Source organism: Ctenopharyngodon idella, chromosome 15, assembly GCF_019924925.1.
Source record: "Ctenopharyngodon idella isolate HZGC_01 chromosome 15, HZGC01, whole genome shotgun sequence".
NCBI lineage: Eukaryota > Metazoa > Chordata > Actinopteri > Cypriniformes > Xenocyprididae > Ctenopharyngodon > Ctenopharyngodon idella.
This window is the reverse complement of record NC_067234.1, coordinates 14,022,870-14,050,514: the sequence shown is the minus strand read 5'-3', so window position 1 is coordinate 14,050,514 and position 27,645 is coordinate 14,022,870. Positions and strand designations below refer to the sequence as shown.

The following is a 27,645-nucleotide window of genomic DNA, read 5'->3' as shown; positions in this document are numbered from 1 at the left end:
GTGGCCTCTTTCAGCAGGATAATGTGCCCTGCCACAAAGCAAAAAGGGTTCAATAAAAAAGGGTGTTGACTTGGCCTCCAAATTCCCCAGATCTCAATCCAATCGAGCATCTGTGGGATGTGCGGAACAAACAAGTCCGATCCATGGAGGCCCCACCTCGTAACTTACAGGACTTAAAGGATCTGCTGCTAACATCTTGGTGCCAGATACCACAGCACACCTTCAGGGGTCTAGTGGAGTCCATGCCACGACAGGTTCAGGGCTGTTTTGGCAGCAAAAGGAGGACCAACACAATATTAGGAAGGTGGTCATAATGTTATGCCTGATCTGTGTATTTTTATATATATATATACACTACTGGGCTGTTAAATGCTCGAATCTGATTTTTTGATTATTTTCAGGGAAACGCACGGCTAGTTCTAGCAGGTCTTGACCGCATTACAGTTCCATATCACTTCACCAAATTATTTCAGTTATTTCAAAAGGTCCTTACAGCCTACAACCGCAAAAGAAACAAAACCCACAATGACACCGGCCAAGCAAATAAATAAAGTAAACTATAGGATGGAAACGACAAATTAGTGTCATGGTTTTTGCCACAAAATACATTTTATTGTGTCCTGAAAGCGCATACTCTCTCGCACACGCTCTCTCTCTCTCTTTCAAACGTAACAGTTACACACATACTGTACAGTACGGACACACACACGCACAGAAACGTTTTATCAGCGCTGCTCTGACAAATTAATCAGTAAAATGACTCACCAGTGAGGTAATAACTGTGCGATTTTTGAGGTAGATAAACTTATAGTTTCATTTCGTTATTAGTAGAGACAGTGCTGCTGTGAGAGAGGCACAGACACTCAGGTAGGCTAATTCACATATGCTCTCTGCGTTAATAACTGCGTTAATAAGTGCATTAATAACTGTACCAACGGTATTATTCTGCTATCAAGGCTCAAGCCTCCGTTACTAGTTCTGAAATGACGTTTTGGAATTAGCAACGGAGGCTTGGGATGAGATGCGTAAGAAATTAGTCCCACACACAAGAGTGTTTTAAGGAAACAGTGTCTTGAGGTGTGGTAATAAGCGGAATAACTGACTCCAGGCCGATAAATTCGTAGAAAATAATGCACACCCGAGATCATGGCCACATTACCACCTCGGATTTGCATTATTTTCTAAGAATTTAACGACCCAATTATTCCTTACATATATACAGTCTAACCTAAATTTATTCAGACACCTTGAATATTTCATTCATTATTACAGTTTATTCACTATAAAAATAGGACAAGATCTCAGAGTTAAACTGTGTCAGAAAAAATTAATCTTAATTATGTCAGATAACACTTAAGCAAAACATGGTCAGGTCAAAGTGTCTGAATAATTTTTGGTCCCAAATTTCTATCAATTTTACTGGTAGTCCACTGTATGAAGAATTTTTGGGTATAATATGACACAGTTTACTTTATTTTGCTATCCTCACTTGCATAAATGAACTATAGTGTCCTGCACCCACTAGAAAAAATATATCAAAAATATCAAAAATGTCTAAATAATTTTTGGCTTGACTGTGTATGTTTTTGTACCACAGAAGAAAGAAAGTCACACAGTTTGAAACCACGTGAGGGTAAGTAATTTTACATTTTTACATTTTTTAACTATTCTTTCCTTTGTATATTAACTTACATGGAAAGCATATTCTGGCCTTACTGAATGAACGTGAAAGCACAGTCATGTGCTCAGAATGTCAAAGACAAGGACGTGTATGATATCATTTCAATAATTCAGCCTACCCTACGGATTTCTGGTGCGTTCATTTTTTAAGTCGCAAGCTGTGTGCACATGAGGAGAAGAGGAAGTGACGGATGTAGAGAGAGAAAAGGAGCACGTGCCTCTTGAATGATCTTCTGGAGTTCCCTGTTCTCGCGCTCAAGCTGTCGTGACTTCTCCTCATCGTTGTTGTTGGTGGATGAGCCGGTTTTCAGTGTGTCCTGCTGCTCCGACTGCCACTCGCCACGAGTGATCAAACGCCGTATCTGCAGAAATGACCATAATAATCTATGAGACACTGCAGGGAAACATCACAGAATTTATGAAATATCACTAAAATCAATAGTTCATATGGGTGATATTCTGCAGGAGAGAACGGGTAATAAGTAAGGGATAATTTACAGCCAGCCAGTCACAACATAAATCACCCTGAAGGGTTCACTTAGAGATAAAGATCGGTTTTCTGTACATTATTACAACGTTACTTAGCTAATAAATAAATAAGTGGACATGAAATACTGATTTGAGTAGAAATTATTTAACTTATGTGAGAAGAAATAGACCACAAAGCAGGGTTATTACTGACAAAACTAAAACTATACATAAAAAACATTTTTTTAATAATTAAAATGAAGCTGAAATAAAATAAAATATAAATATTACATGAAAAACTAAACAAAATGTGGAAATGTTTCTTAGCAACTAACTGAAATAAGTTTAAGTTGAAGCACTAAAATTACTAACTGTAAATAAAAACTAAAACTGAAATAAAATCAAATTAAACAAAAAAAATTAATATAAAAAAAACTAATAAAAATGACAAAAGCCCATTTAAAAATTACTAACTGTAAATAAAAAAATTTAACTGAAATAAAGCAAAAAATTAACTACAAATAAATTTAAACTAAACTGTAAAATTGAAAATAAAAATAATAATAAAAATGACAAAATCACATTTTAAAATTACTTACTGGAATTAAATAAAAACTAAAAAAAAAAAAAACTAAAAAAAAACTAAATAAATAAATATATACACACACACACACACAATTCAAAATTTTAATAAAAACTATTATAAAATTTAATAAAAACGGAAATATGAAACTACGAAAAAAAATTAATAAAATAAAACAAATAAAAAAATTACACAGTTAAACAGGCATTATATAAATGTATTTGACTACATAATGCCATGAATGACCAGTCATAACGAAGCATTCCCGAGCGCTGTGTAAAAATAATGCATAATAAAGAGAGCATTTTCCAAGATGTTTTGTAAAAACACCATTTCGTATCAAAAACGAAACGTAGATTAACCTAATACACTTATGCAGTGACAAAAAACGAAACTGTGTTAAGGAAAAGAACCGAAATCAGACAAAAAGAGAAATCCGTGTCCACCATAAAGACTTATGGTGAATGTGGAAGTGATATAAATCAGGGGATTGTATAGTGATATAAAGCAGGGGGAAGTGCATGGACCTTGGGCACGAAGAGCACCACGAGAGTGATGTAGACTGAGAAAATGATGGCCAGAGAGGCGAACGCAAATGAAGCGTCCTGCTGAGAGGAGAGGATCATGGTCACTGGAGCAGTAATCATGCACAGCACCTGGAGACAGACAGAAAGAGAGAATAACATTAATCATGTAAAGATATAACTGATTCGGTTTTTAAATCAGATCTTTAGGACACACTTTTTTTTCTCATTTTGCAGGTAATTAAAATTAAATTAAAATTAAATAATAATAAAAAATTTGCTGTTCAGACTACAAAAAACTAAATGAATTTGAGTTTTCTTTTATGTCAGAAAAAAAAATTGCTGTCTAAACAAGACCTATGTGTACCAAACTATCATGGCCACTAGAGGGCGTAATTAACTAAGAAAAAGTTCATGTGTGCCATGAATGAGAACTGAGAAACTGATGAGATTGAGATAGTGAAGAGGTAAATAAAGGAGAACGAGAGGAAAAAGAAAAAAGAGAGTGAGAACCGTTGATGAAAAAGAGAGAGGTCATTTTGTCAAAACACTTGCAGCGGGCAGCAGAGAGATGAAGATCTTGTACGATCATTGGAGATGTCAAATCTGGTGAACAGTGTAGAAAAATAGCTGGTATTCACTTTCAACAGCCAAGAATGACTCTACGGACAGATAACTGGGAGCAATGAACCGACTGTCTGGAGTCAAAACAATGTCCAGAGCACCACTAAAGGTTATTTCCTCTCTGACCTCAACAGCACTGGAGTGATATGAGCTGCAGTTTTCTGTGCTATTCTACCTACCGTTCAGTCACAAAACATCCATCAGAAGTAAACTGCTCGTTACGTTTGGGAACTCAACTAAAATCTATTTTTTCTGCAGATTTGTACTATCCCCGGTGACATTTCCCGACTCGTTTCTGAATCTTGCATCACTGTAGTGTATAAACATACAGTAAATCCTTTGCTTTTGAACAACAACCCCCGAGTAGCATCAAAGGAAGCATGTTATTACTGACACACCTCAGAAACATGGTGCAGTTCTGGGACTTAATCTGATCTTATGTAAAACAGCTGTAGGACTGACGTAAAGCATTACCAGTGAAGTGTTACTTGTTTCCTCATTAAGATGTTTTAGTCTGGGTTTGAGCAAATGGGTGCAATTATGCAAATCATCCTGCGAAGCACTTGGAGTCATTGCTGGAATCAAACTGTTTTCAAGCAGTTGAGCAATTCAGAGTGACAGTAATCAACACTTCATTCAAAAAATGTGCTAAAAAAAGGCTCGAACACGAGGCGACATGTTGATGTTGAAAAAAACAAATATACTTAAAGTAAGCATTATGTAAATAACTATTATTTTCTTTTCACAGTGAGTCTTTATTGTTAGCTTATAGATCATTTGAATACACGCATATGAATATTTATATAAACTTATTATAGTATAAATTCTATTTATACTTTTCAAATTATCAAATTTAGACTAACAAAATAAATCATCAGCTATAAAGTAAGAATAAAAGACAAAATGTATCTTGAATTAAACTATAAGTACAAAATATTATCATCGATGTCAAACTGCTGCTGAAAAATTCACTGAATTTTCAGCATCATTACTCCAGTCTTCAGTGTCACATGATCCTTCAGAAATCATTCTAATATGCTGATTTGCTGCTCGAGAATTTTTTTTATTATTATCAATGTTGAAAATAGTTGTGCTGTGTAAAATGCTTTTGGAAACTTTTTTTTTTTTTTCAGGATTCTTTCATGAATAGAAAGTTTAAAAGAACAGCATTTGTTTGAAATAGAAATCTTTTGTGACATTTTAAGTGTCTTTACTCTCACTTTTCAGTTTAATCAATTTAATGCATGCTTGCTGAATAAAAGTATTAATTTCTGACCCCAAACTTTTGAATGGTAGTGTATATATTAGAGCTGTCAAGCAGTTCAAATTTTTAATCTAATTAATTGCACGATGTGGCGATTAATTAATCTAATTAATCGCAAATTAATCGCACATCAAATTTGGCTGAGAAATTACCCCAAAAGACAATTTAAAGTCATTATTGTGTTAAATGAGAAAAGCATCAAATAGACATTACAAAAAGAAGCTTTCGAAAGAAAGCATTTATTTGATTTAACATGGAATTTATTACACATTTACACACTTTTAGGCTTCAGTGGCCATGAGGGTGAGTAAATGATGAAAGAATTTTCATTTTTGGGTGAACTATAGGCCAAAAATGACCTTTAATGAGTTTTTTATTAATATGGAATTATGATGACATTTTTTAAAATGAAATAACACTCTAAATAAGAAACTAAAACTGCCAGTAGGTGGCGGAAAATGTCTACATGAGTAAGTATTAGGGTCCTATTACACACCTGGCACAATGCGGTGGTAGGCGCGACGCAAGCGTTCTTTGCTAGTTTCAGCCCGACGCAGTTATCATTTTCACATCCTGCGCCACGTTGTTTAAATAGCAAATGCATTTGCGCCCATTTGTTTGCCCATGGGCGTGCTGGTCTGAAAACGAAGTGTGTTCAGGTGCATTGTTGGCGTGTTGCTATTTTGAGGCAACTGAAATAGACTGTGCCATTGACCAACTGAAACCTGGTCTAAAGTCAATAGAGCAATATTTGTTTTGTGCGTTAGTAATATGCACCTATAGGCGGGTGGACAACACGCATACACTCTGCATATTACACACACAGGGACACGCAGCAGCACACAAACATGGCAAATATTGAAAATAAAAGGATTACAGTGTAAAAGATTATTATTATGTGCATTAAGATAAAAATGCTTTGGTGGAATCTGGCTTTTCCCGTAGATGGTCTGCTCGCTTTGACCTCGCGCACAAGCAGATCCGTTTCCTTGCAAGAGAAGTGTTCAGTTTTCCCGCTTGCAAATTCCGGCATGTAAATAGCGAATCCGCCATGGCGCGAGCGCAACTGGCTTTTAAAGGGAATGGGAGATGAGACTCTGATTGGTTTATTGCACATTATGCCCAAAACATACACATTACTCATTAAGAGAACAGGGACAACCCTTTTAGACCACGCACTGGGCGCACCGACCATTTTTCCCGTCCCTGAAATAGCAAAAGTGGATTCGGACACGCCCTAATCGCACTTGCGCCATGCTCTTTAGACCATGCGCTTAGATCGTTAAAATGAGTCATTCATTTATTCAATTCATTGGTTCACCCAATTGATACACTCAAAATGCAGATCCATTCAGAAACAAAGCACCCCTGTGTGTTTCTGGGAGATGCACAACAGTTGTGCTACGGCTTTATAGGTAATATTTTCGTTGGCAAAATTGAACAAAAGCAGACAAAAAATAAATGCAAGATGACCTACATAGGTCTGGGGCAGGGCGGGAGCGTTAAATGCGTTAATTTTAACACATTATTTTTTTCCATAACTAATTAATTAAATTAAATTAAAGTTAAATTGACAGCCCTGTTATATATAGTAGCTATTAGTGCGCAACTTGACCTGTACTGTACAGCACTATTGTAATCCTTCATTTTTGTCTTCTAGCAGGTAAAGAGACATTACTTCATGAGCAAACCATTTATCATAATTCTGCAGTGCAGACAGATAGCATATAAAATGTGAGGTGGAGGCAAAGTCACCTGCTGGGTCTCAATTCATTTTCAAGGAGACGGGTGAGCAACATAACAACGGCCCGGAAAATGCTATAGCCCTGGGCGACAGTTCCCGCCAATGCTCATTTAATTTAACTTTGTCTTTTTGTCATACATTTATAAAGGAGTCACATATTGTGGCTGTTAAACACAGTAAAACACATGGGGAAGATATAATAGTTAAACAGTTTTGGCTGGAAGGTCACAGTATTCTTGCTACACACTGATACACATACAATATATGTAGCAATATATTAATAGATGAAACAATCTCAGGTGTTTCGCCTGGCTGTCAGTTACGGTTAGGCTACACTGTGAGGACATTATATGCTGTGAAAATAGAAATAGCCAACAGTCAGACTTACAGCTACATTGTAGATGGCCATGCCGACCGCTCTATGGTCATTAATCTTCTCGGTGGAAATGGACTTGGTCTCATAGGCCAGAAAGATCCCCAGCAGCAGCAGAAGTCCCTTGTAGCCGTACACCACACCTGAAGGGAGCAGGCATTACTTAAAGTGAGTGCTCTTAAAGCTTTGAGGCTGTTTAAGCTTTGGTCACATGTGGAAACTGTATGCTTTCTATTTCTGTAATACTTGAGGTATTTGTCAGAGTTTTGTGTCCAGTAACATACAAAAAAAATGTAGGCAGAATAACTCAAAAATAGTGAACCCACCATTGTCTGATTTTCAAATTAATTGTTCATTTGAACCAGTTATTTTTAATGATTCTTTCAAACTGAAACAAATTTGAAAAACACTTGACTGTAAATGAGTTTTGGCAGTAAAATGGTGAGATGAATGACACCATCTACACTTCCATTCAAAAGATTATTTTTTTTTTTTAAAGAAATTAATACTTTCACACAGCAAGGATTCTGCATCAAAGGTGACAGTAAAGACATTTATAATGTTTTAAATAAATGCTGTTATTTTGAACTTATCAAAGAATTCTCATAATATCATGGTTTCCACAAAAATATTAAGCAGCACAACTGTTTTCAACATTGATAATAATAGTAAATGTTTCTTCTGCAGCAAATCATCATTTTAGAATGATTTCTGAAGGATCATGTGACACTGAAGACCGGAGTAATGATGCTAAAAAAAAGATGCATTCGAAATCAAATACTTCTCTACTATATGGTACATGAAAAACAGTATGTGAACAGAGTATGTCCGAATTCATAGTATTTGGAAAAAAAGTACCCGGATGACTTACTACTTCCGGCGAGATTCTGCGCATACGATGGACATTTTACTATCCCATGAGACCATTTGTGAATGGAGTTGAAGGGACGTAACCGACGCTGGTAGGTCATGTGACAGTAACAACATGGCTGACTACACGCATTCATACTATATAAAACATACTTTTTCAATGGTCGTGAAGTAAATTTAAATTCAAATGTAGTACCTACTCAACAGTACGAGATTTCGGACGCAGTGTCAGCTTTGCATCACTGGAATAAATTACATTTTAAAATATATTCAAATTGAAAATATTTACATATAAGTAATATTTCACAATATTACTGTTTTTACTGTATTTTTAATTAAATAAATGCAGCCTTGGTGAGTATAAGACTTCTTTCTTTCAGTGTTATGAAATATTATATACTGTTATTAATTTTAATTTTAATTATAGGCCTATAATTCATTGTATAATAGACCTAAAAAATGATTAAAAGATTTAGCTAATAGCCTAATCTTTTATTATCCTCACAGCATGTTAGTTATGCGGTGATGCGCTATGAAATTATTGTGGGGCAAATTTATTATAATATTAATTTAATAATATAAGTAGCCTAACCTAATAGTAATAATAGTAGATTAGAAGAATGTAACAGGCCTACATTAATTGGAAATGCCAAATCCTCTTAATACTGCCAATATTTGATGCTTTTGACAATATCTCTGGCTATCGTCGATACATGATCATCGTCTGTTGACGCAACCCAGCACAGGGGGGTTATCGCGGGGCCCCACCGCAGTGCCCGTCCGCTACGCCACTGACTAAATGAAGATAGATGATCTCTGTCCAGTCTATATGTTCGTATTTAAAAAATTGTAAAAGAAATTAAAAGACAAAAATAAATAAATAAATACAGGAAGAATGGAAAAGGAAGTGAGAGAGAAGAGAGGGACTAATAAGTCACATTACAGTTTAATCTCGTTTTGAGTTCAGGGAAGGGTTTTTTTTCTCTGTAATATTATCTTCCTGTACAGCGTGAGAGAGCCAGGCTATGAGATCCAGACCTGGGCACTGACCCACAAAATTTAATTTTACACTGCGGCGCTCTGATAGGAAGTCAGGGCAAAGGAAAAGTACGAGAAAAAGAGATAGAGAGAGAGAGAGAGAGCGCGAGGGAAAGAATGAGTTGTGAAATATTGAGAGGAATACAAAATGAACTGGTGGAAAAAAAAAAACTTGAGCAAATAAATTATTAATTTAAATTTCGAAGATAGATTATATCAGTGTAGAGTGAGAAGCAAACATATAGATAATTCATATTATATATATATATATATATATATATATATACACACACACACACACACACACACACATACATACATACAGTATCTCACAGAAGTACACCCCTCACATTTTTGTAAATATTTTATTATCTTTTCATGTGACAACACTGAAGAAATGGCACTTTGCTACAATGTAAAGTAGTGAATGTACAGTTTGTATAACAGTGTAAATTTGCTGTCCCCTCAAAATAACTCAACACACAGCCATTAATGTCTAAACCGCTGGCCACAAAAGTGAGTACACCCCTAAGTGAAAATGTCCAAATTGGGCCCAATTAGCCATTTTCTCTCCCTGGTGTCATGTGAATTGTTAGTGTTACAAGGTCTCAGGTGTGAATGAAGAGCAGGTGTGTTAAATTTGGTGTTATTCCTCTCACACTCTCTCATACTGGTCACTGGAAGTTCAACATGGCACCTCATGGCAAAGAACTCTCTGAGGATCTGAAAAAAAGAATTGTTGCTCTACATAAAGATGGCGTAGGCTATAAGAAGATTGCCAAGACCCTGAAACTGAGCTGCAGCACGGTGGCCAAGACCATACAGCGGTTTAACAGGACAGGTTCCACTCAGAACAGGCCTCGCCATGGTCGACCAAAGAAGTTGAGTGCACGTGCTCAGCGTCATATCCAGAGGTTGTGTTTGGGAAATACACGTATGAGTGCTGCCAGCCTGTCAGTGCTCAGACCATACGCCGCACACTGAATCAAATTGGTCTGCATGGCTGTCGTCCCAGAAGGAAGCCTCTTCTAAAGATGATGCACAAGAAAGCCCACAAACAGTTTGCTGAAGACAAGCAGACTAAGGACATGGATTACTGGAACCATGTCCTGTGGTCTGATGAGACCAAGATAAACTTATTTGGTTCAGATGGTGTCAAGCGTGTGTGGCGGCAACCAGGTGAGGAGTACAAAGACAAGTGTGTCTTGCCTACAGTCAAGCATGGTGGTGGGAGTGTCATGGTCTGGGGCTGCATGAGTGCTGCCGGCACTGGGGAGCTACAGTTCATTGAGGGAACCATGAATGCCAACATGTACTGTGACATACTGAAGCAGAGCATGATCCCCTCCCTTCGGAGACTGGGCCGCAGGGCAGTATTCCAACATGATAATGACCCCAAACACACCTCCAAGATGACCACTGCCTTACTAAAGAAGCTGAGGGTAAAGGTGATGGACTGGCCAAGCATGTCTCCAGACCTAAACCCTATTGAGCATCTGTGGGGCATCCTCAAACGGAAGGTGGAGGAGTGCAAGGTCTCTAACATCCGCCAGCTCTGTGATGTCATCATGGAGGAGTGGAAGAGGACTCCAGTGGCAACCTATGAAGCTCTGGTGAACTCCATGCCCAAGAGGGTTAAGACAGTGCTGGAAAATAATGGTGGCCACATAAAAATATTGACACTTTGGGCCCAATTTGGACATTTTCACTTAGGGGTGTACTCACTTTTGTGGCCAGCGGTTTAGACATTAATGGCTGTGTGTTGAGTTATTTTGAGGGGACAGCAAATTTACACTGTTATACAAGCTGTACACTCACTACTTTACATTGTAGCAGTGTCATTTCTTCAGTGTTGTCATATGAAAAGATATAATAAAATATTTACAAAAATGTGAGGGGTATACTCACTTCTGTGAGATACTCAAATCGTAACTGCATATTTTTATTTGATTTAGTCGAGTTTGTTGTGCATCAAACACAATGTGATTTTCAGTAACCGAGATCTGACAGCAACAGCACATTTTTTCGCTTGGGCGAGTGATTCGCGGACAACTTTAAGATTGCAGAACAAAGTGACGACTCATAATACGTAGGCGCCAAAGCTGGATCTGCTTACCTCAATCCTTCCATAACTGCCACAGATTTGCAGAAAATTACCATCATTTGGCAAATAAATAATTTACGGTCAGTTGCATGTGTAATCCCAACAATGCAAGTTTTATGTTACACCTCAAATGACAAGGGAATTCATATTAATGTTATTAGTATTAACATCCCAAACTCATTCTCTGAAATGGCTTGGGTATGCAGAGCATTTGTAGGTTATATGGACTGCACGCTCCTGAAATATATATATGATATATTCATATTCTTGAGTTACACAACAAAGTTGAATATTTAGCATTAGGGGTTTGTTTAAATTAAAAATCCTCAGTAAAAACCACTAAAAAGTGTCACAGAGAGAGAGCACTGGACACGGTGAGTGAATACTGGATACGCACCAAGCCATGTGTTCATCTTCTCTGAACTGCAGTGCTCGAGAAGAGGCTGAATCAACACATCCAGATCTTCTTTAGGAGCCTCTTTAGTGAACTTCTGCTTAGAGTGAGAAAACGAGAGAGCGAGAGAGAGCACTTTAAAGGACAGAGATTGAGGTCAATGCAGCAGAGCACTGCACTACAATCCTTCACCATTAACACCTACTTTCATGCGCTTGCTCGGCAGAAATTTCCAAGGCATCTCTGAGGAAACACATCATAAAAATCAAAGTAACAACAAGAAGAAGAAAAAATAAAGTGTCACCACACCTCCACAGTTATGTGCAGTGGGTCCATGATCTGCCAGATAAGCAGAGAGAGAACATCAATAGCCAGCAGAACTGCAACGGTCGCATATAGCTTCCACGGCTCCAAGTGCTGCGGCGAAATAACAAGACCATAATCATTAGTCAATGGTACACAGTCGCAAAACATCAAGACAGTAACAAGCAACTGCTACAGATGGGGAAATAAAAGTTTCATTTATGCAAGATCACAGCAGTTGTAGACATTATTGTAAACTATTTTTTTTCTGTGGAACACCAAAGGAATACGTTTTGAAGAATCTTCATGCATCTCATGCAGTATTTGCATTTTATATATAATGTGTATCTTTAACTACACATCATCATGTGAACAACCAGTCAGTAATGATGCCGATTTAAGTTTTACATACCTTAAGTACACTAAGAAATTAATACTTTTATTCAGCAAGGATGCATTATATTGATCAAAAGTGACAGTAAAGGCATTTATAATATTACAAAAGATGTGAATTCCAAATAAATGCTGTTTTTTAAACTCTATTCCTCAAAAAATCCTGAAAAAAGTATCTCCATTTGATTTGTCAGACTCATACTTTAAACCGTTATCTTGTGGGTTGGTGAGTCTTGCTGAGCAAAGAATCAGTTCATAAGAGTCATTCACTCATGAATCAGCTCATAAGAGTCATTTGTTCGTGAATCGAACAACACTAATGTGCTGTATTTATTTTTTGCGTGCAGCTTGCAAAAACAACTCAATAGAAGTTTTCTTTTCTTGTCATTATTTTGTGGTGTTTTTGCGTCATCACATTCAATTCAGACCGCAAACCCACATTCTTATGAACCAGATTCCTTTTGATAAATGGTGAAAAAGCTTCGAAAAGGCCAAAAAATTACAACACCAACACCATAAAAGCATTATAAAGTATAGCTTTGTGTGACAAGCAGAATTTTTAGCTTGCAAAACATGCAGTAATGAAAATTATCAGTGAATAATTACTCGTATTTACTCGTAATCGTATGATTTCAGAAGGCTTGAAATACAGCATATAAGCCATATCAACTACTTTTAATGAGATGTATTTGCCATTTTTGGAGATTAAACGTCATTCCATGACAAGAGCTGTATAATGATTCTTCAAAAAGTTCTACTTTTATGTTTAACAGGAAAAAAGTAAAAGCATATGGGTTTGGAACGACACGAAGGGTGATTAGATAACGACAAACTCTTTCAAAGAACCAGCCCCTTCAAGGTGCTGTTCTGAATAACACGTTTATTTTCCTGTCAAGGTAAATGATGGAATTGCTCTGACACCATAACAATTGTGTTTACTCCATTGCAAGGAGGGTAACAGGAAAGCGGAATGCCAATCATCAGCAAACATGACGAAAGTCATGTGCTGCAAATGTGGTGTTATTTCAGTTCCCATTCCATCCATTAATCCGTGGCCGCAGGCTCCCTCTGGGCCGTCAGACTGGGAAAACGGGATAGAACCGAGCTTCACAGCACACTTTCTTTTCTCTCTCTCTCTCCCTTAATCGCTGTGAAGGCGTCAAATGAGAGAGCCCCGTTTCTACCACATTCAGCCTGAGCGCCGAACTTTCTTCAAGTGCTGTCGAACCACTTAGGCAAATTGCCCCATTACGGACATCGGGAGAGTTGAAAGTCATCTCGATTCGTCGTGCAGGGCGCTTGAATAATAAAGCCCCCTGAAGGTCGGATTTCCGTAAAAGAAGTTTAATGCTCATTCATATTCATCCATATTCCATAGTTGGGGTAATCTGGCTGTCGTTTGATGAGGTCTTAGGGTTTCCCTAATGCCGTGTCTTATTGCTTTAGGACACAGGATCAGAGCGAACACATGTGTCAAGATGCTAATAGTGTGTTTGTGTTGTGTAAGGATGAAACGGACAGAACTTCTCCCAGCAAGTATAAGCGAAAGGAGGGGGGAGGTTCTTCTCCATTTCATGCTGGGAAGCTTCATCTAGTGCTGTAGAGTCAGCGGTGTGGGATTCTTTAATATGCAGTAGACAACAGTGAACTCGGCAGCACTGCATAACGCAAGTGTGCTGCTCGTCACATCTGCAGATTCTGCAAAATTATCCAAAAATAATTAAGAGGTTACTGAAAAATGCAAAGTCTACAGCCCTGTCATCACTCTAATTAAAAAAAAAAAAAAAAGTAATTTATGTGAAATCTAATACTTAAAAGGATAGTTCACCACAAAAATCCTGCCATCATCATCGTTTGCCATCGCTCACCCTCGTGATTCACAATGGTTTTATTTCTATTGTAGACCACAAGTAAATGTAACATGGTAATATACTATATATCATTGAATATACATATATATATACATACATACATATATATATATATATATTTTTTTTTTTTTTCTATTATTGTGTAAGCTATTCCTTTAAATGTAAGATGCATTTTTGACCCACTCAAGACCGATTTACCTTCCTCTTCTCTTTTTTCTCATCTTTCTTGGTGAAGACGGTGTGAACCCACCAGATCTTGGTGAACATGCTGCCATAGGCTAAACTGAAGCCTAGTCCTAGCAGCCACAGGCGAAACTAAGAGAAAATCAGAGAGAGAGCTCAATTGGGAACTGAGCTACAAAGCAGCTATTCGTTTTTTACAACAAATCTCCAGTGTGCTCAAAGGTCAAGGCTGAACGAGAGGAAACGGCGATATAAAAGGTGAGTATAACATTTATGACTCTACCTGGCACACCACGGGGAACTGTGACCTATGGACATGGAGGCCATCGATGCCCAGAGGAAAGACAGCTGCCAGTGCCAGCACGCATCCCACCGCGGTCATGTTGTTCAGATAGGGCTGAGAGTTCTGAATGTATCTGTCAGGAGGGTTAGAACAGACTGCACATGAGCTCAGAGATATATTACACCGTTTCAAAATGAGAAATCCAAAACATTTTATGTCGGGCTGAAATTATTTTGTAAGCATTCAGAAAAGCGTTTAAAGCACTAATGAAAAATCAAATTTCCTTTATCTTCTAAAAATCTTCCCCAGTTCAAAATGGGTTTTATTAAAACTTTTGCAAATACAAACAAAAAAAACTTAATTTTTTCAAAATATCTAAATCACCCTTAAAGACCCTCTGTGGTGAAAATCAAGTTTGTAATGTTTTATATGTCTGTCTGGTGTTTTTAACATGCTTTAAAACAATCAATGTTCAAATTCATAAGTCAACACCATTGCTGAGTATTTTCTGTTTAAAGCTGCAGTGATCCAAAGACAGTCTCAAACCCGCCGTTTGAAATCGCTGGTGTTTCCAACATCACAAACGACTTTGTAACCAATCACGTCAACGTGTCGGCGGTCTTTAGCATATCAATAACTGACCATGGCGTGCAAAGGAGTCTCAAAAGAAGGTTATTTAGCAATATGGCGATTTAGAAATATGGCCGGTGTATGATGCATAGGCTATTATGATGTTATGATGAACTATTTGCCTTTCTCCAGTGACATTCTGAGTTTTTCAAAGCATTTCTAAGGGTGCTTTCACACTTGGTTCGATTGTCTGGACCGAACCTGAGTTCGATTGCTCCCCCCTCCCCCTGCCCCCATTGGACTGTGTTCATATTATATTATTTGGGTCCGACCTGCGGTTCGTTTGCGTCATCAAACCAGCAGCTGTTTACTCCATTGCTTAGTAACGACAGTGCAGGAGAAGGTGGCAAAATGCATAACGTTGCTCTCCTCGCTTTTATATTTTTGTTTTTGAACCATTGGTTTTGTTCATAACGGCACTTGTGTCTATCTGCCGCGAATGTAGAACGCTGAAGGCGAGCAGAAATGAGATAGGCTAAACTACAGCTCTCCGCTTGCAGCACATCAGTCATGCTCATCGGGAAAGTGAGTGAAATACACACACAAACACATATTTTTATCAAATAATACGCCATTAATAGCGGTTCACTTCCGCAATTTGGTACGTTTGCGTTCATATCAGAAGGGAACCATACCGGAGTTCACTTGAACCGTACCCCAGACCACCCTTTTTAAGTGGACTCAGGTACGGTTCGCGGGTGCGCATCCGAGTTCAAAAAGACAGTGTTCACATCATCCAAACGTACTGAACTCTGACGTCAGTCGAACCCGGGTGCGCACCAAAAGTGCTAATACGAAAGCACCCTTAGGATACTGATTGTTTGAAGGCAGCTGTCTGACTCGTGAATATGAACATGGTTTGTATAACATCAGCAACACATTATTAGCTGTTTGATAACATAGTCAAGCAAACGGTAATCATATTAATTACCATTATGTGTCCGACGTTGTAAAAAGCGATACCATTGTGCAGCGTTTACCTCAGTAAGTTGACAGAGTGGATCTCGAGTGGAGGCGGGGCTAATTATCATATTCATAGATCCGTGTATACTAAATGAGGCAAAGGTGTAGAGTTACATTAAAGCTATTTTAAGGCATTAAGAATTTTTTTCAAAGGAAAAAAACATTTAAATATGTAATTTTGGTGATCAAAGATGAGTTTTAAGAGATATTGATGGCTTATTTTTAGACAATATATCTTGAATAAAGTATTTTTAAAATTTTAAATATTAAAGTAATTTTTAATTGTTTTCCTACCTAATTGGCAAATAGTTTTTTTATATATTTTAACCATAAACTTAGACACATTTTGATAGATTTTTTTGCAGACAGGCTGACAAAAATAAAATCAATACAAACTCAAGATATAATAAAAATGATACATGGTGCTCATTGGAGGTGTGGTGCCATAAAAATAATTCAAATGGACCAAACTGACATACTGAACAATACAAAATAATCATAAAATTACTGTTAATTGTACGATTTTGGGCTCAGGGTGCCATTTGCCAGTTCCAATTTTTGTTCTAAACTCTGTTTTTCATCTCTAACAACAAAAATGTTTCAAAATGAGAATAATTTTCTATATAAGGGAGATTTTAAATGATGGCATCTAGTATGAACACACTGTAAATGGCTTGTAAATAAGACATTTGGTTTACATGACAGGAGATCAAAGAGGAAGAGAGCAGGGCACAGACTGAAGGAAGACTAATGTCAATGCATAAATACACTGACAAGACCTTTTCTAGCAGTCAAACATCAAAATAAAATCAATAGACTGAAATTTTGATTTCATCTTTTATAAAGTTATCTGAAACAATATTAGGGACATGTTTGCTGTTGTATGGCAAAAATTAAAATCATACAAAAATGAGTTGAGACATATGCCTATTATACTTAATCAAAATAATTGATTAGTCGGTAATGTTTTACATAACACTTCAGATCACTTGCATGTGGATTTCTTTTGAACACAGGATACTGACCTGACGCTACTGTTGTATATGTTGAAGGAAAGGCAAACTATGCCTAGAAGGATTCCCAGCCCGGCAAAGACAGACACTGATACAAAGAGCTTCTGGGAAAGATAACGGAACTCCTTAATCACCTTGGTCTGGTCTGCCGGAGGACCGAGGCCTGTCAAGAGAGAAACCAGTTAGGAAATATCAGAGGAAATACAGAAACCCGGTGGAGAGCAGAGAGAACGGAATGGCAGATAAGAGCGTAAAGATCACATAAAAACATGCTGAAAAAATTTAAGCGATTGACTTTATTGACAGTTTGAAGAAAAAAAGGAGAAGTATTCTGGATTAGTTCAGAGAGTCATTAGCTACGTCTGTGCTGTCAAACTTCAGAAACACAACTAAGAGAGAATTTTAATGGAATTTTTTGACACAATTTTCTGTGAAACAGGGACACTGGGTCGTTTTTACACTTCAAGTGTCTGGAAAAATTTCAGGGGAAAAGGAAGCTCACGACGTTCACACATTAGCAGGACCAGACGGAATCTGACTTCTTTCACACTTTTCACACTTTCTGCATTTGATTTGGAGCGAATTCTGCAGAATTCTGTGAAACAGATTTAAAGATGTGTTAAATGGAGCTGGGAGTACTACACTTTTTTGCTAGCTCAAAGAATAAACAAATACACTAAAAATATTTAATAAGCAAACATGCAAGGGACAAGGAATGTGTAAAACTGACTGAAGGCTGTTCTAATTCTGAGCGGGTCAGAGTCTCTATTAACAAAAATGTTGCAAAATGAGAATAATTTTAAAAAGGGATATTTTAATGATGGCATCTGGTATGAACACATTGTAAATGAGACATTTGGTGTATATGACAGGAAGAGAAGTGGAAGAGAGCAGGGAAGAGGCTGAAGGAAGAGGATACACTTTATTTCCACTTGGTCCACTTTAGATATTCTACTAACTATAAGTCACTTGGCAACTATACATGTCAACTAACTCTTATTAGAGTATTAGTAGACTGTTAGGCTAGGGTTTGGGTTAGTAGAATAAGTTGACATGTAAAGTATTAGCATACATCAAGCAGACAGTCTACTACTAATACTCTAATGAATGTTAGTTGACATGTAGTTGCAAAGTTACTAGTAGAATATCTAAAGTGGACCATCGAAATAAAGTGTTACCAAGGAAGACTAATGTCAATGCACACATATACTGACAAACATTCAAATGATTTTAAACCATTCAAGTGCAAGAAGACACAATGAAAACTTCGAAAGAAACAGCGCGCACATAGACAGCTGCGTCTCAGCGTGCCATTACCAAACTGAGTTCTCTTTTGAGTCTTAAATGGACGAATACACACAAAAATGACGTCAAAATGCCCATTTTGGCGAGTATCCTTGTAAGCAGTCTTAAATGAGTTCAAATAAAAAGTATTAATAAACGTAAACAGATGTGAGAAAATCTGATGTGTGTCAGATCCATGCATTTGGTCTTAAAGTGACAGTAGCCTAATATATCTGCTGCTGTCTTGTGTCAATGTTAATTAAAGAACAAAAGAAAAAAGAAAAAAAAACTCATACATTATCAAATTTATACATTATAGTACTGTATTCTTATAACGTCATGGTCTTAACTATCACTTTTACGCTGATGACATTCAATCTGTTCAACTGCTCTACCTGCCCAAACTGACAAAATCTCTGCTTGTGTGAAAGACATAAAAGATTGGCTTACTTTAAATTTTCTGAAGCTTACCATGGACAAAACTGAGATTATTTTCATTGGAACTCCCTCACTCACTAGCAACATTCCTACCAATTTCACCTGTGAGATTGTTGGTTCTCACATCAAATCATCTAGTACTGTTAAAAATTTAGGTGTAATCTTCGACTCCACCCTCTCCTTTCAGTCTCATATTAACTCTATCACCAAATCAGCATTCTTTCATCTTCGTCACTTTGCTCAACTCCGTCCCTTCATCAGTATCAAAGTCGCTGGAACTGTCATCCATGCATTTGTCTCATCACACCTTGATTACTGTAATGCCCTTTTCATTGGTCTACCTGCCAGCTCCATTTCCAGATTACAATACATTCAAAACTCTGCTGCTAGAATACTCACCCATACCAAGCGTTCTGCTCATATCACCCCAATTTTGTATGATCTTCACTGGCTTCCAGTTGCTTACCGTATTAAATTCAAAATTCTCCTGCTTGCTTTTAAATCTTTGCATGGCTTGGCTCCCCCTTATCTTTGTAACATGCTCGTCCCCTACACCCCGACTCGCTCACTACGATCCTCTGACTCCGGCCTTCTCGTTGTCCCTCAGCATCGCCTCTCTTCAATGGGGGGGCAGATCATTCAGTGTTGTTGCACCCAAACTCTCAAACTCAAAACTCAGTTATTTTCTGAATGTTATGTTTCTGAATTGATGGATTGATTTATTGATTAATTAACTAATAATTCTCTGAATGCTATGTTATGTCTCTTAAGTTCTGTTTTGTATTTTATTGTGCTTGATTCTATTCTACTGTATGCTGCCCTGTCTGTATAATGTTCCTTTACTGTATCTTCTAACTATTGTTTGTCATCATTGTCTACTCTACTTGTATTGTCTCTTCCTTGTTAAATGTACATTGTAAAGCGTTCTTGAGCCTGGGAAAAGTGCTATATAAATAAAACTTATTATTATTATTATTATTATTATCTGAATACTGCCTGAAATCTGTTTATTTTATTTGTATTTTATGAAGTCTCTTATGCTCAGCAAGGCTGCATTAACTTGATCAAAAATACAGTAAAACAGTAATATTGTGAAACATTATTACACTTTAAAATAACCATTATCAATTTTATTATGTTTTAAAATGTAATTTATTCCTGTGATGTCAAAGCTGAATTTTCAACATCATTACTCCAGTCTTCAGTGTCACATGATCCTTCAGAAATCATTCTAATATGATGATTTGCTGCTATATATATATATATATATATATATATATATATATATATATATATATATATATATATATATATATTTAATTAATACTTTTATATATGCTTTTTATAGAGAGAGAGAGAGAGTGCGAGTTTGGAGGAATATTTTCCCAAATGTATAAATAAGCTTAACGTTGTGAATTAAACTGTGTCAGCCCTCATTCCTAAATAAACAAGTAGAACATCATGAAGAACACGTACAACACGATCCATGGTAATTAATGATAATAGTAAATAATAAATTAAACTGAGATAACTAAAGAGTTCACAGTACCATAGTGAATGCATTTTAAAAACGTTTTTATCGCTCGTCACACTAATGTTATCACTCTTCACTGGAACTGTGACTATAATTATAAATTTATGCCTCTTGCTGTTCAGTATGTTACTGTAATTATAACTAAAAACAGGATTCCTGTGGGAACAATAATTGCAGTGATGATGGCTGTCTTGTGTGTGTAAAGCTTTTTGATATAGACAAATAAGCGATTGACAGGAATCTAATGAGTTAAATTGAGAGTTTTTCTCTGTCAGAGGCAACCATTACCAGGGACAGAAAGCTGACCGTGAGGGAAATGTGTCCGTGAAAGACAGCTGGTCCTCGGGTTTGTCAAAGTGACACAATGTTTGTTGATACATTTCAGAATGTCAGAACACTGACAAGTCAAGAGTGACACCTGACATTTGCTACTGCAATGTGGCAGCAATACTGTGAGAGATAAGTGTGTGTGTGTGTGTGTGTGTGTGTGTGTGTGTGTGTGTGTCCATCAGTTGATGCATTCTCACAGTAAACCTTCCGTCGTCCTTGATCTAAGAATCAGGACAGGGTGTTGCTATGGAGACCTGGCTTAACAACAGTTTCCACAGCAATTCGGAAGAGAAAGTCATACTAAAGTGGTTGTCAGGAGCTACCAAGAGATGGTTGAAAAGCAAGGGCACTGTCATATGGTTCAAAAAGACATAAGAACTCAAGTCCTGAGGTCTGACCTGAGGTTACATGTATTATATGTTTAAAAGCTACCATTTTATTTTAATAAAAATTAAAAACCTCATAAATGCTTGAGAATCTCACCCAATGGATCCCGGAGGAGGTTCTGCATTATTTGGAAAGAACATCTGCTGCTTCTGCTATTATCAAGGGCAAAGAAATGGCAAGCAATGTCACCCATTCTGCGCTCTTGTTTTCTCAGTGGGGGAGAGCGGAAGAAGTGACTAAATAGGCCATAACTCAATTTTCTGAAAATAGCCGTGATTGGCTAAAACGGATGTAATTTTGCTACTGAGGGAAGAAAAACATTTTAAACTATAAAATGGCTTTTTGGAGGGATTTATGCCCTGGTGACAGGAGTGGGATCATGACATGAGACAGCCCAGGCTTGAAGCTCTGAAGTGTCATAACCATGTGTGCTACTGCTGCTCTATGTCAAATGCTTCTCAAGATCCCCAAAAATGGCTTGGCGAGAGCGTTGTTCTTTCACATGCTAACATTTTTAAATTGGAAGTTGAGGCGGGAACATATCAGATCATGTTGGGAGGGCTTGTCTCTTTTTTTTTTTTTTTTTTCCCAAACAGAATAATACTCTGTATTTAATTTATTTTAACAATTAAATATTATAAATATTATATATTTAATATATTTTAAAATGTATTCCTGTGATCAAAACTGAAATTTCAGCATCATTACAGAAATCATTCAATATCATGATTTGGGGCTTAGGAAACATTTCTTGTTGAATGTTGAAATGCTTCAATGCTGAAAACAGTGTTTAAAAAACAAAAAAATACAGAGTTTTCACAGAAAGTTTCTCGTGCGCACGTGTTACAATACAATTTTATTAGTGCGTCACTGCCTATGAAGAAAACAAGAGTATGCATGCACATGAACTAATAAAGATCTATTTGCTCAAAATTATGAAGAAAATGCAAGTATGGATGAATTAATAAAGATCTATTTGCTCAAAATTATTAAAGGGTTAGTTCACCCAAAAACGAAAATTCTGTCATTTATTACTTACCCTCATGCCGTTCCACACCCATAAGACCTTCGTTAAAGGCATGAGGGTGAGTAATAAATGACAGAATTTTCATTTTTGGGTGAACTAACCCTTTAAGAAAATTTGAGTATGGATGGATTAATAAAGATCTACTTGCTCAACATTATACAGAAAATGCGAGTATGGATGTGCATGCATTAATAAAGATCTATTTGCTTAAAATTATGAAGAAAATGCGAGTAACCTATGGATGAATTAATAATGATCTATTTGCTCAAAATTATAAAGAAAAAGAGAGTATGGACGTGCATGAATTAATAAAGATTTGCTGAAAATTATAAAGAAGAAGATAACGTTGGTATGGACGCGCATGAATTATTAAAGATCTATTTGCTCAAAATTATGCAGAAAATGCGAGTATGGATGTGTAAGAATTAATAATGATCTGTTTGCTGAAATGTGGCTTTCGTAGGGCAGTTTATATCACGGCTTTATGTCTGCTTAAAAGAACACTCCACTTTTTTTGAAAATAGGCTCATTTTCCAACTCCCCTAGAGTTAAACAGTTGAGTTTTACCATTTCCGAATCCATTCAGCCGATCTCCGGGTCTGGCGGTACCACTTTTAGCATAGCTTAGCATAGTTCATTGAATCTGATTAGACCGTTAGCATCTCGCTCAAAAATGACCAAAGAGTTTCGGTATTTTTCCTATTTAAAACTTGACTCTTCTGTAGTTACATCGTGTACTAAGACCGAAGGAAAATTAAAAGTTGCGATTTTCTAGGCCGATATGACTAGGAACTATACTCTCATTCCGGCGTAATAATCAAGGAACTTTGCTGCCGTACCATGGGTGCAGCAGGCGCAATGATATTACGCAGCGTCTCTCACAAATGTCTCCATGGTTGCAAGGCACGCTCCCTGTGCAAGGGAACCACTTTGTCGGATCTAACGCATCCTTACAGGTGGCAGAGAAATGCTTATTTTCGTCATTCAGTTCTAACAGCGCTCATTGCGAGCAGAGCCATAGACGTAAAGGACTTTAGATATAAAGGAAGGCACATGTTTAAAAATTAAAACGAATAATTAGCTGGATTCATCCTATACTCTAATTTTCTTCATTATTTTCATGATCTTTATTAGTTCATGTGCATCCATACTCTCGCTTTCTATATAGGCAGTGACGCACAAATGAAACAGGTTATAGTATACACAAACCGGAAATTGTAACGCGTGCACACAACATAAGTTTCTCATGAGCACGCGATACATTTCTCATGCGCACTCGAAACTCTGTCAATTTTTTCTTTTTTGCAAAGGTCCCTTTGGGGGCTTCGCAGAAAAGCATTTATTTGAAATTGATTTTTTTTTTTTTTTTTGCAACAACATAAATGTCTTTACTGTCACTTTTGATCAATTTAATGCATCTTTCCTAAATAAAAGTAATAATTTCTTTTAAACAATCCTACTGACCCCAATTGGTTATATACGGCCTCAAAGTAGAACTGCACAATTAATTGTAAAAAAAAAAAACAAATCGCAATTTCAATTCAAACATTCACGGGTTCTTATTCCTTGACGATTCAGCTAGATTAAACCTTTGACAAGTACGATCACACCGGATCATTCAGATCTGTGTTTGCGCTGCCGCTGACCCAGAGAGAGCAGTTGTCATGTATCTGTATGAAACAGCTTCACAAACAGTCTTTTCAACCACACAGTATCATTATTTCTGAGTTACAATAATTCGAATTATCACAGAAATACTGGGATAAAAGTTTATAGTTTGGATATAAACACTGATGTCTACGATAGCGTACATTGTTACACCAGTAGGTGGTGACAAGTGGCTGTCATTGAATTATTCATTTGAGAGATTTGTACAAAAAATCCGAATCGTTCAGTAATAAAACGAGCTAAATCTTCACAAAGCCACGTTTCCAACGAAATTACCCGAAATAATTTGTCCCAGGAAATTTCCCCAGACCTGTTGCTATAGCGGTCTAAAGTACCGTGAAGATAGTCCGGTGACGTAGGACTGCGCGCGACTTTCCAGTTCCCGCTGGATTTCGTCATCCACATATAAGCTTAATAAACCCTGAACCTCGTCAGTGGCCCATGGTCCATCGGTCATATGTTCAGTCATAACTCCATTGTTAATAGCAAACAACTCTTACTGCACGCACCGCAACAGACAAAAAAAAAAAACAAAAAAAAAACAATGGTTTAAATAAAATGCTGTGTGAACTTAACCAATCAGCATGTTCAGCACCCAAGTCCCACCCCCGAAAGTTCCTGAAAAAGTACTACCTAGCGAGCAGGTAATTTCAGAGGGAGAATTTTTTACCTGGAACTTTGCAATAAAACTTCTGCCTGTAGCATTGATCTTCACCTCGTAGCCACTCAAAAAACAAGCGCTGGTGAAGTGTGAGGTCATTACTCGTCTAATGTAGGGCAGTGCTGCTTTGTTACAGTCACGCTGGTGGAATCCACTCAATGGGATCACAGCATGAAGGACTGATTAAAGCCTAAATCAAGAATGACTCACAGAAGAGGACCAGGCAAATCCAGCAAATAATCGCCTCAGTATCTCTTGGGAGAGAAAATACAGGATTTTGGTGGTGGCAATTCAATTCCCATCTCTTGGCAGAAAACCAATTTGTGGGGTAATAGGGAAGGCACCGTTTGGTGTTTTGTAAATGATTTACTAGAATAGTATCTCAGCATCCATGCAGAAAAAGGAGCAAGTTAAGCAACAACTGTTTTTTTTTTTTTTTTTTAATCGAAGCTATTCTAGTAAGGTGATATTACACCTGACGGGAGGCTTTAAAAAAAGTAAAGCGTTTCTTTTGCTTTGTTCTCACTGCATCTTTAGGACTAACTGGCAAAAAAGGATGGGAAAGTGAAAATGAATTTATGAGCTGCATGAGACAATAAGCGACAAAGGCATTTTTGTATTATTGACAGATTCATGCATATGCTGAGTGTGAAACCACTCATCCGTTTGCTCATTCAGTACACTTTGAGTGCAAATGATGTGAGCGTAAATGAGTGAATTCATTCACAGCCATAGACATTGCACTTTTTGTGACGTTACAGTCACCCTGCATCACGAATAACAACTCAGGGCTCCAGACTGGCGTGACCACCACAACGTTGCCCAAAATCAAATGGCAAATGAAAAGAAAGTGGAGCGAAACTGAAAAGCATTCAAATGCACCGCAGAGTTCTTCATTATTAACCACAGATATCAGATCAAACAGCTCTGACGTAGAAACCATGAGAAACATTGTGCCACGAATGACTAAGTTATAGAAGGCTTTTCAATCCACAAATCACCAACATTCACCATGGATTAAATGTAGTAACACTAACTGCATGGAATTGTGGCAGGAATAGTCAAATGCTTTCTTACTTCACACATCTTTTTCTGGCACTTCAAATGCCACAATTATCATATTTAAATGTTATTTTTAATGTGATGACCAAAACATTATTTTTTCATCCTTCAAAGATTATCCCCATTTATAAAACTAAAAGTTTCAAGAAGAGAATGAACCTCGTTGTTTCTTGCAAAAGCTCAAATGTGCTGCGTAACACACAAGAATGAACCACATTGGTTCTTGCTGAAGCTCAAACGTGCTGCGTAACACGAGAATGAACCTCATTGGTTCTTACGGAAGCTTAAAAGTGTTGCGCAACATGAGAATGAACCTCATTGGTTCTTGCACGTCAAGCGAGCATGCTTGAGCCTCCGTTTACCATAACTGATGTGTGCGTTGATGAATGTTTATATGTGAATAAAAGCCTAAATTAAATCTGTTCATCATATAAAGTGATCGAGTCTTTTCAGAAAATTTAGAATAAACTGCTTGATTCATATGGATTAGTTTGAATGATCTCTTTATGAACTTTTTGAGGCATCAAAGTGGTAGGTGCATGGACTGTCAATGAAGGGACAGAAAGCGCTCAGATTTTATTAAAAATTTCTTTATCTGTGTTTTGAAGATGAACAAAAGTCTTATGGGTTTCGAACAACATAAGGGTGAGTAACTGATGATAGAATTTTCATTTCTGGGTGAACTAACTCTATAATAATATTTATTATAGTAATAATATATAGTAATAATATTTCACAATATTACTGTTTTACCATGTCTGATCAAATAAATGCAGCCTTGCTGAGCATACGAAACTTCTTTCAAAAACATTTAAAAAAAAATCATATTACAATCATAAAGAAATAATCACATAAACATGTTGCTTGCAAAAAAAAAAAAAAAGAGATGCCACAGTGAACCATGTTAACAAATCACACCTTGATCCTTTGTTCCAGGCTACAAACAACTAAATGGATCAGTGTCAAAGATGTCAAAATAATGGATTTTTGATGCCTGTCTGAACAAAACCTTGGTTTACCTTTCCACAAGAAGATTACTTTTTTCAATTTCACACTCTTTCCAACATTTTGAACTTTACCATTTATCGGCAAGCATCACACATTTTCATTTGATCCACACTGTGCCTTGCATCAGTTTCATCAATACCAGTTTGTCAATCGAGAAACTTCACAGAGCTGCACAAAGGTCAGAGCGAGCCATGAACGGCACAGCTGCTCCGTTCCCCAGGGACTGCATGGCCTCCTCTAGCAGAAAGGACAGCTAATTGTTAGCGATGTATTAAAGAGCGCGACAGGGCTTTGTTGAGCTAACAGAAATCAATACTGGTAAGCCTCAATCTCGACGGGCCGAGTGCGGCTGTGAAAGGTGACGGGAGTGGAATGGACAGAGCTGTCTTGATGTGCAGAAAAAAGGCTGGTTTCTCTTACCAATCCATTTGTCGTTTCCATACCAGGACAGGTTGCCTTTCGTGCTGTCATAGTACCCAATCTTCTTGTAGCTCCCACCTGAGGAAAAAAAGGAATTGAAATTAAACATGACAAATGTCTGGAAGAAAAATGAATATGAAACCACTTCCCAAAACAACCTGAAACAAATTATAATTATAAATGGACAGACTAACCCAGCTAACAGGAAACATTCTCAGAACTTTGACTAACATTCAGGCAAGATTCTCTCAAAGCTATGAACAAACGTTCTTCCAGTAATGTTCATAAAATGTTAGTTGATAGTTTTCTGGTCTTTAATAACATTCTCAAAAATGGTAGCAGAAATAAGTTATTTATATTCATTGTTCATGAAATGTTTCACTTGGACATTCATCTAATATTTTTTAAACATTACTACTTATTACTTGTTTTAAAACATTCAAAAAGTAACATTCCCATATTGTAAAATTATCAAATGGAACCCTTAATGGTTTTGCTAAACTTCGTATAAAGAAAAAAGG

General features: G+C 37.0%; 1 protein-coding gene across 3 annotated transcripts in view; it reads right to left on the bottom strand.

Annotated features, from left to right (window-relative positions):
• The window catches only part of gabbr1a (gamma-aminobutyric acid (GABA) B receptor, 1a), a 74,899-nt gene that overhangs the window by 5,084 nt on the left and 42,170 nt on the right, over positions 1-27,645 (bottom strand). For all 3 annotated transcript variants that reach the window (XM_051862343.1, XM_051862342.1, XM_051862344.1), the window contains 9 exons: positions 27,125-27,202; positions 17,318-17,468; positions 14,700-14,832; positions 14,432-14,548; positions 11,976-12,083; positions 11,670-11,763; positions 7,276-7,403; positions 3,259-3,387; positions 1,899-2,042 (listed from right to left, as the gene is read on the bottom strand). In XM_051862343.1, coding sequence (XP_051718303.1) covers positions 1,899-2,042; positions 3,259-3,387; positions 7,276-7,403; positions 11,670-11,763; positions 11,976-12,083; positions 14,432-14,548; positions 14,700-14,832; positions 17,318-17,468; positions 27,125-27,202 — 1,082 coding nt within the window. The remainder of the gene's footprint in view (positions 1-1,898; positions 2,043-3,258; positions 3,388-7,275; positions 7,404-11,669; positions 11,764-11,975; positions 12,084-14,431; positions 14,549-14,699; positions 14,833-17,317; positions 17,469-27,124; positions 27,203-27,645) is intronic.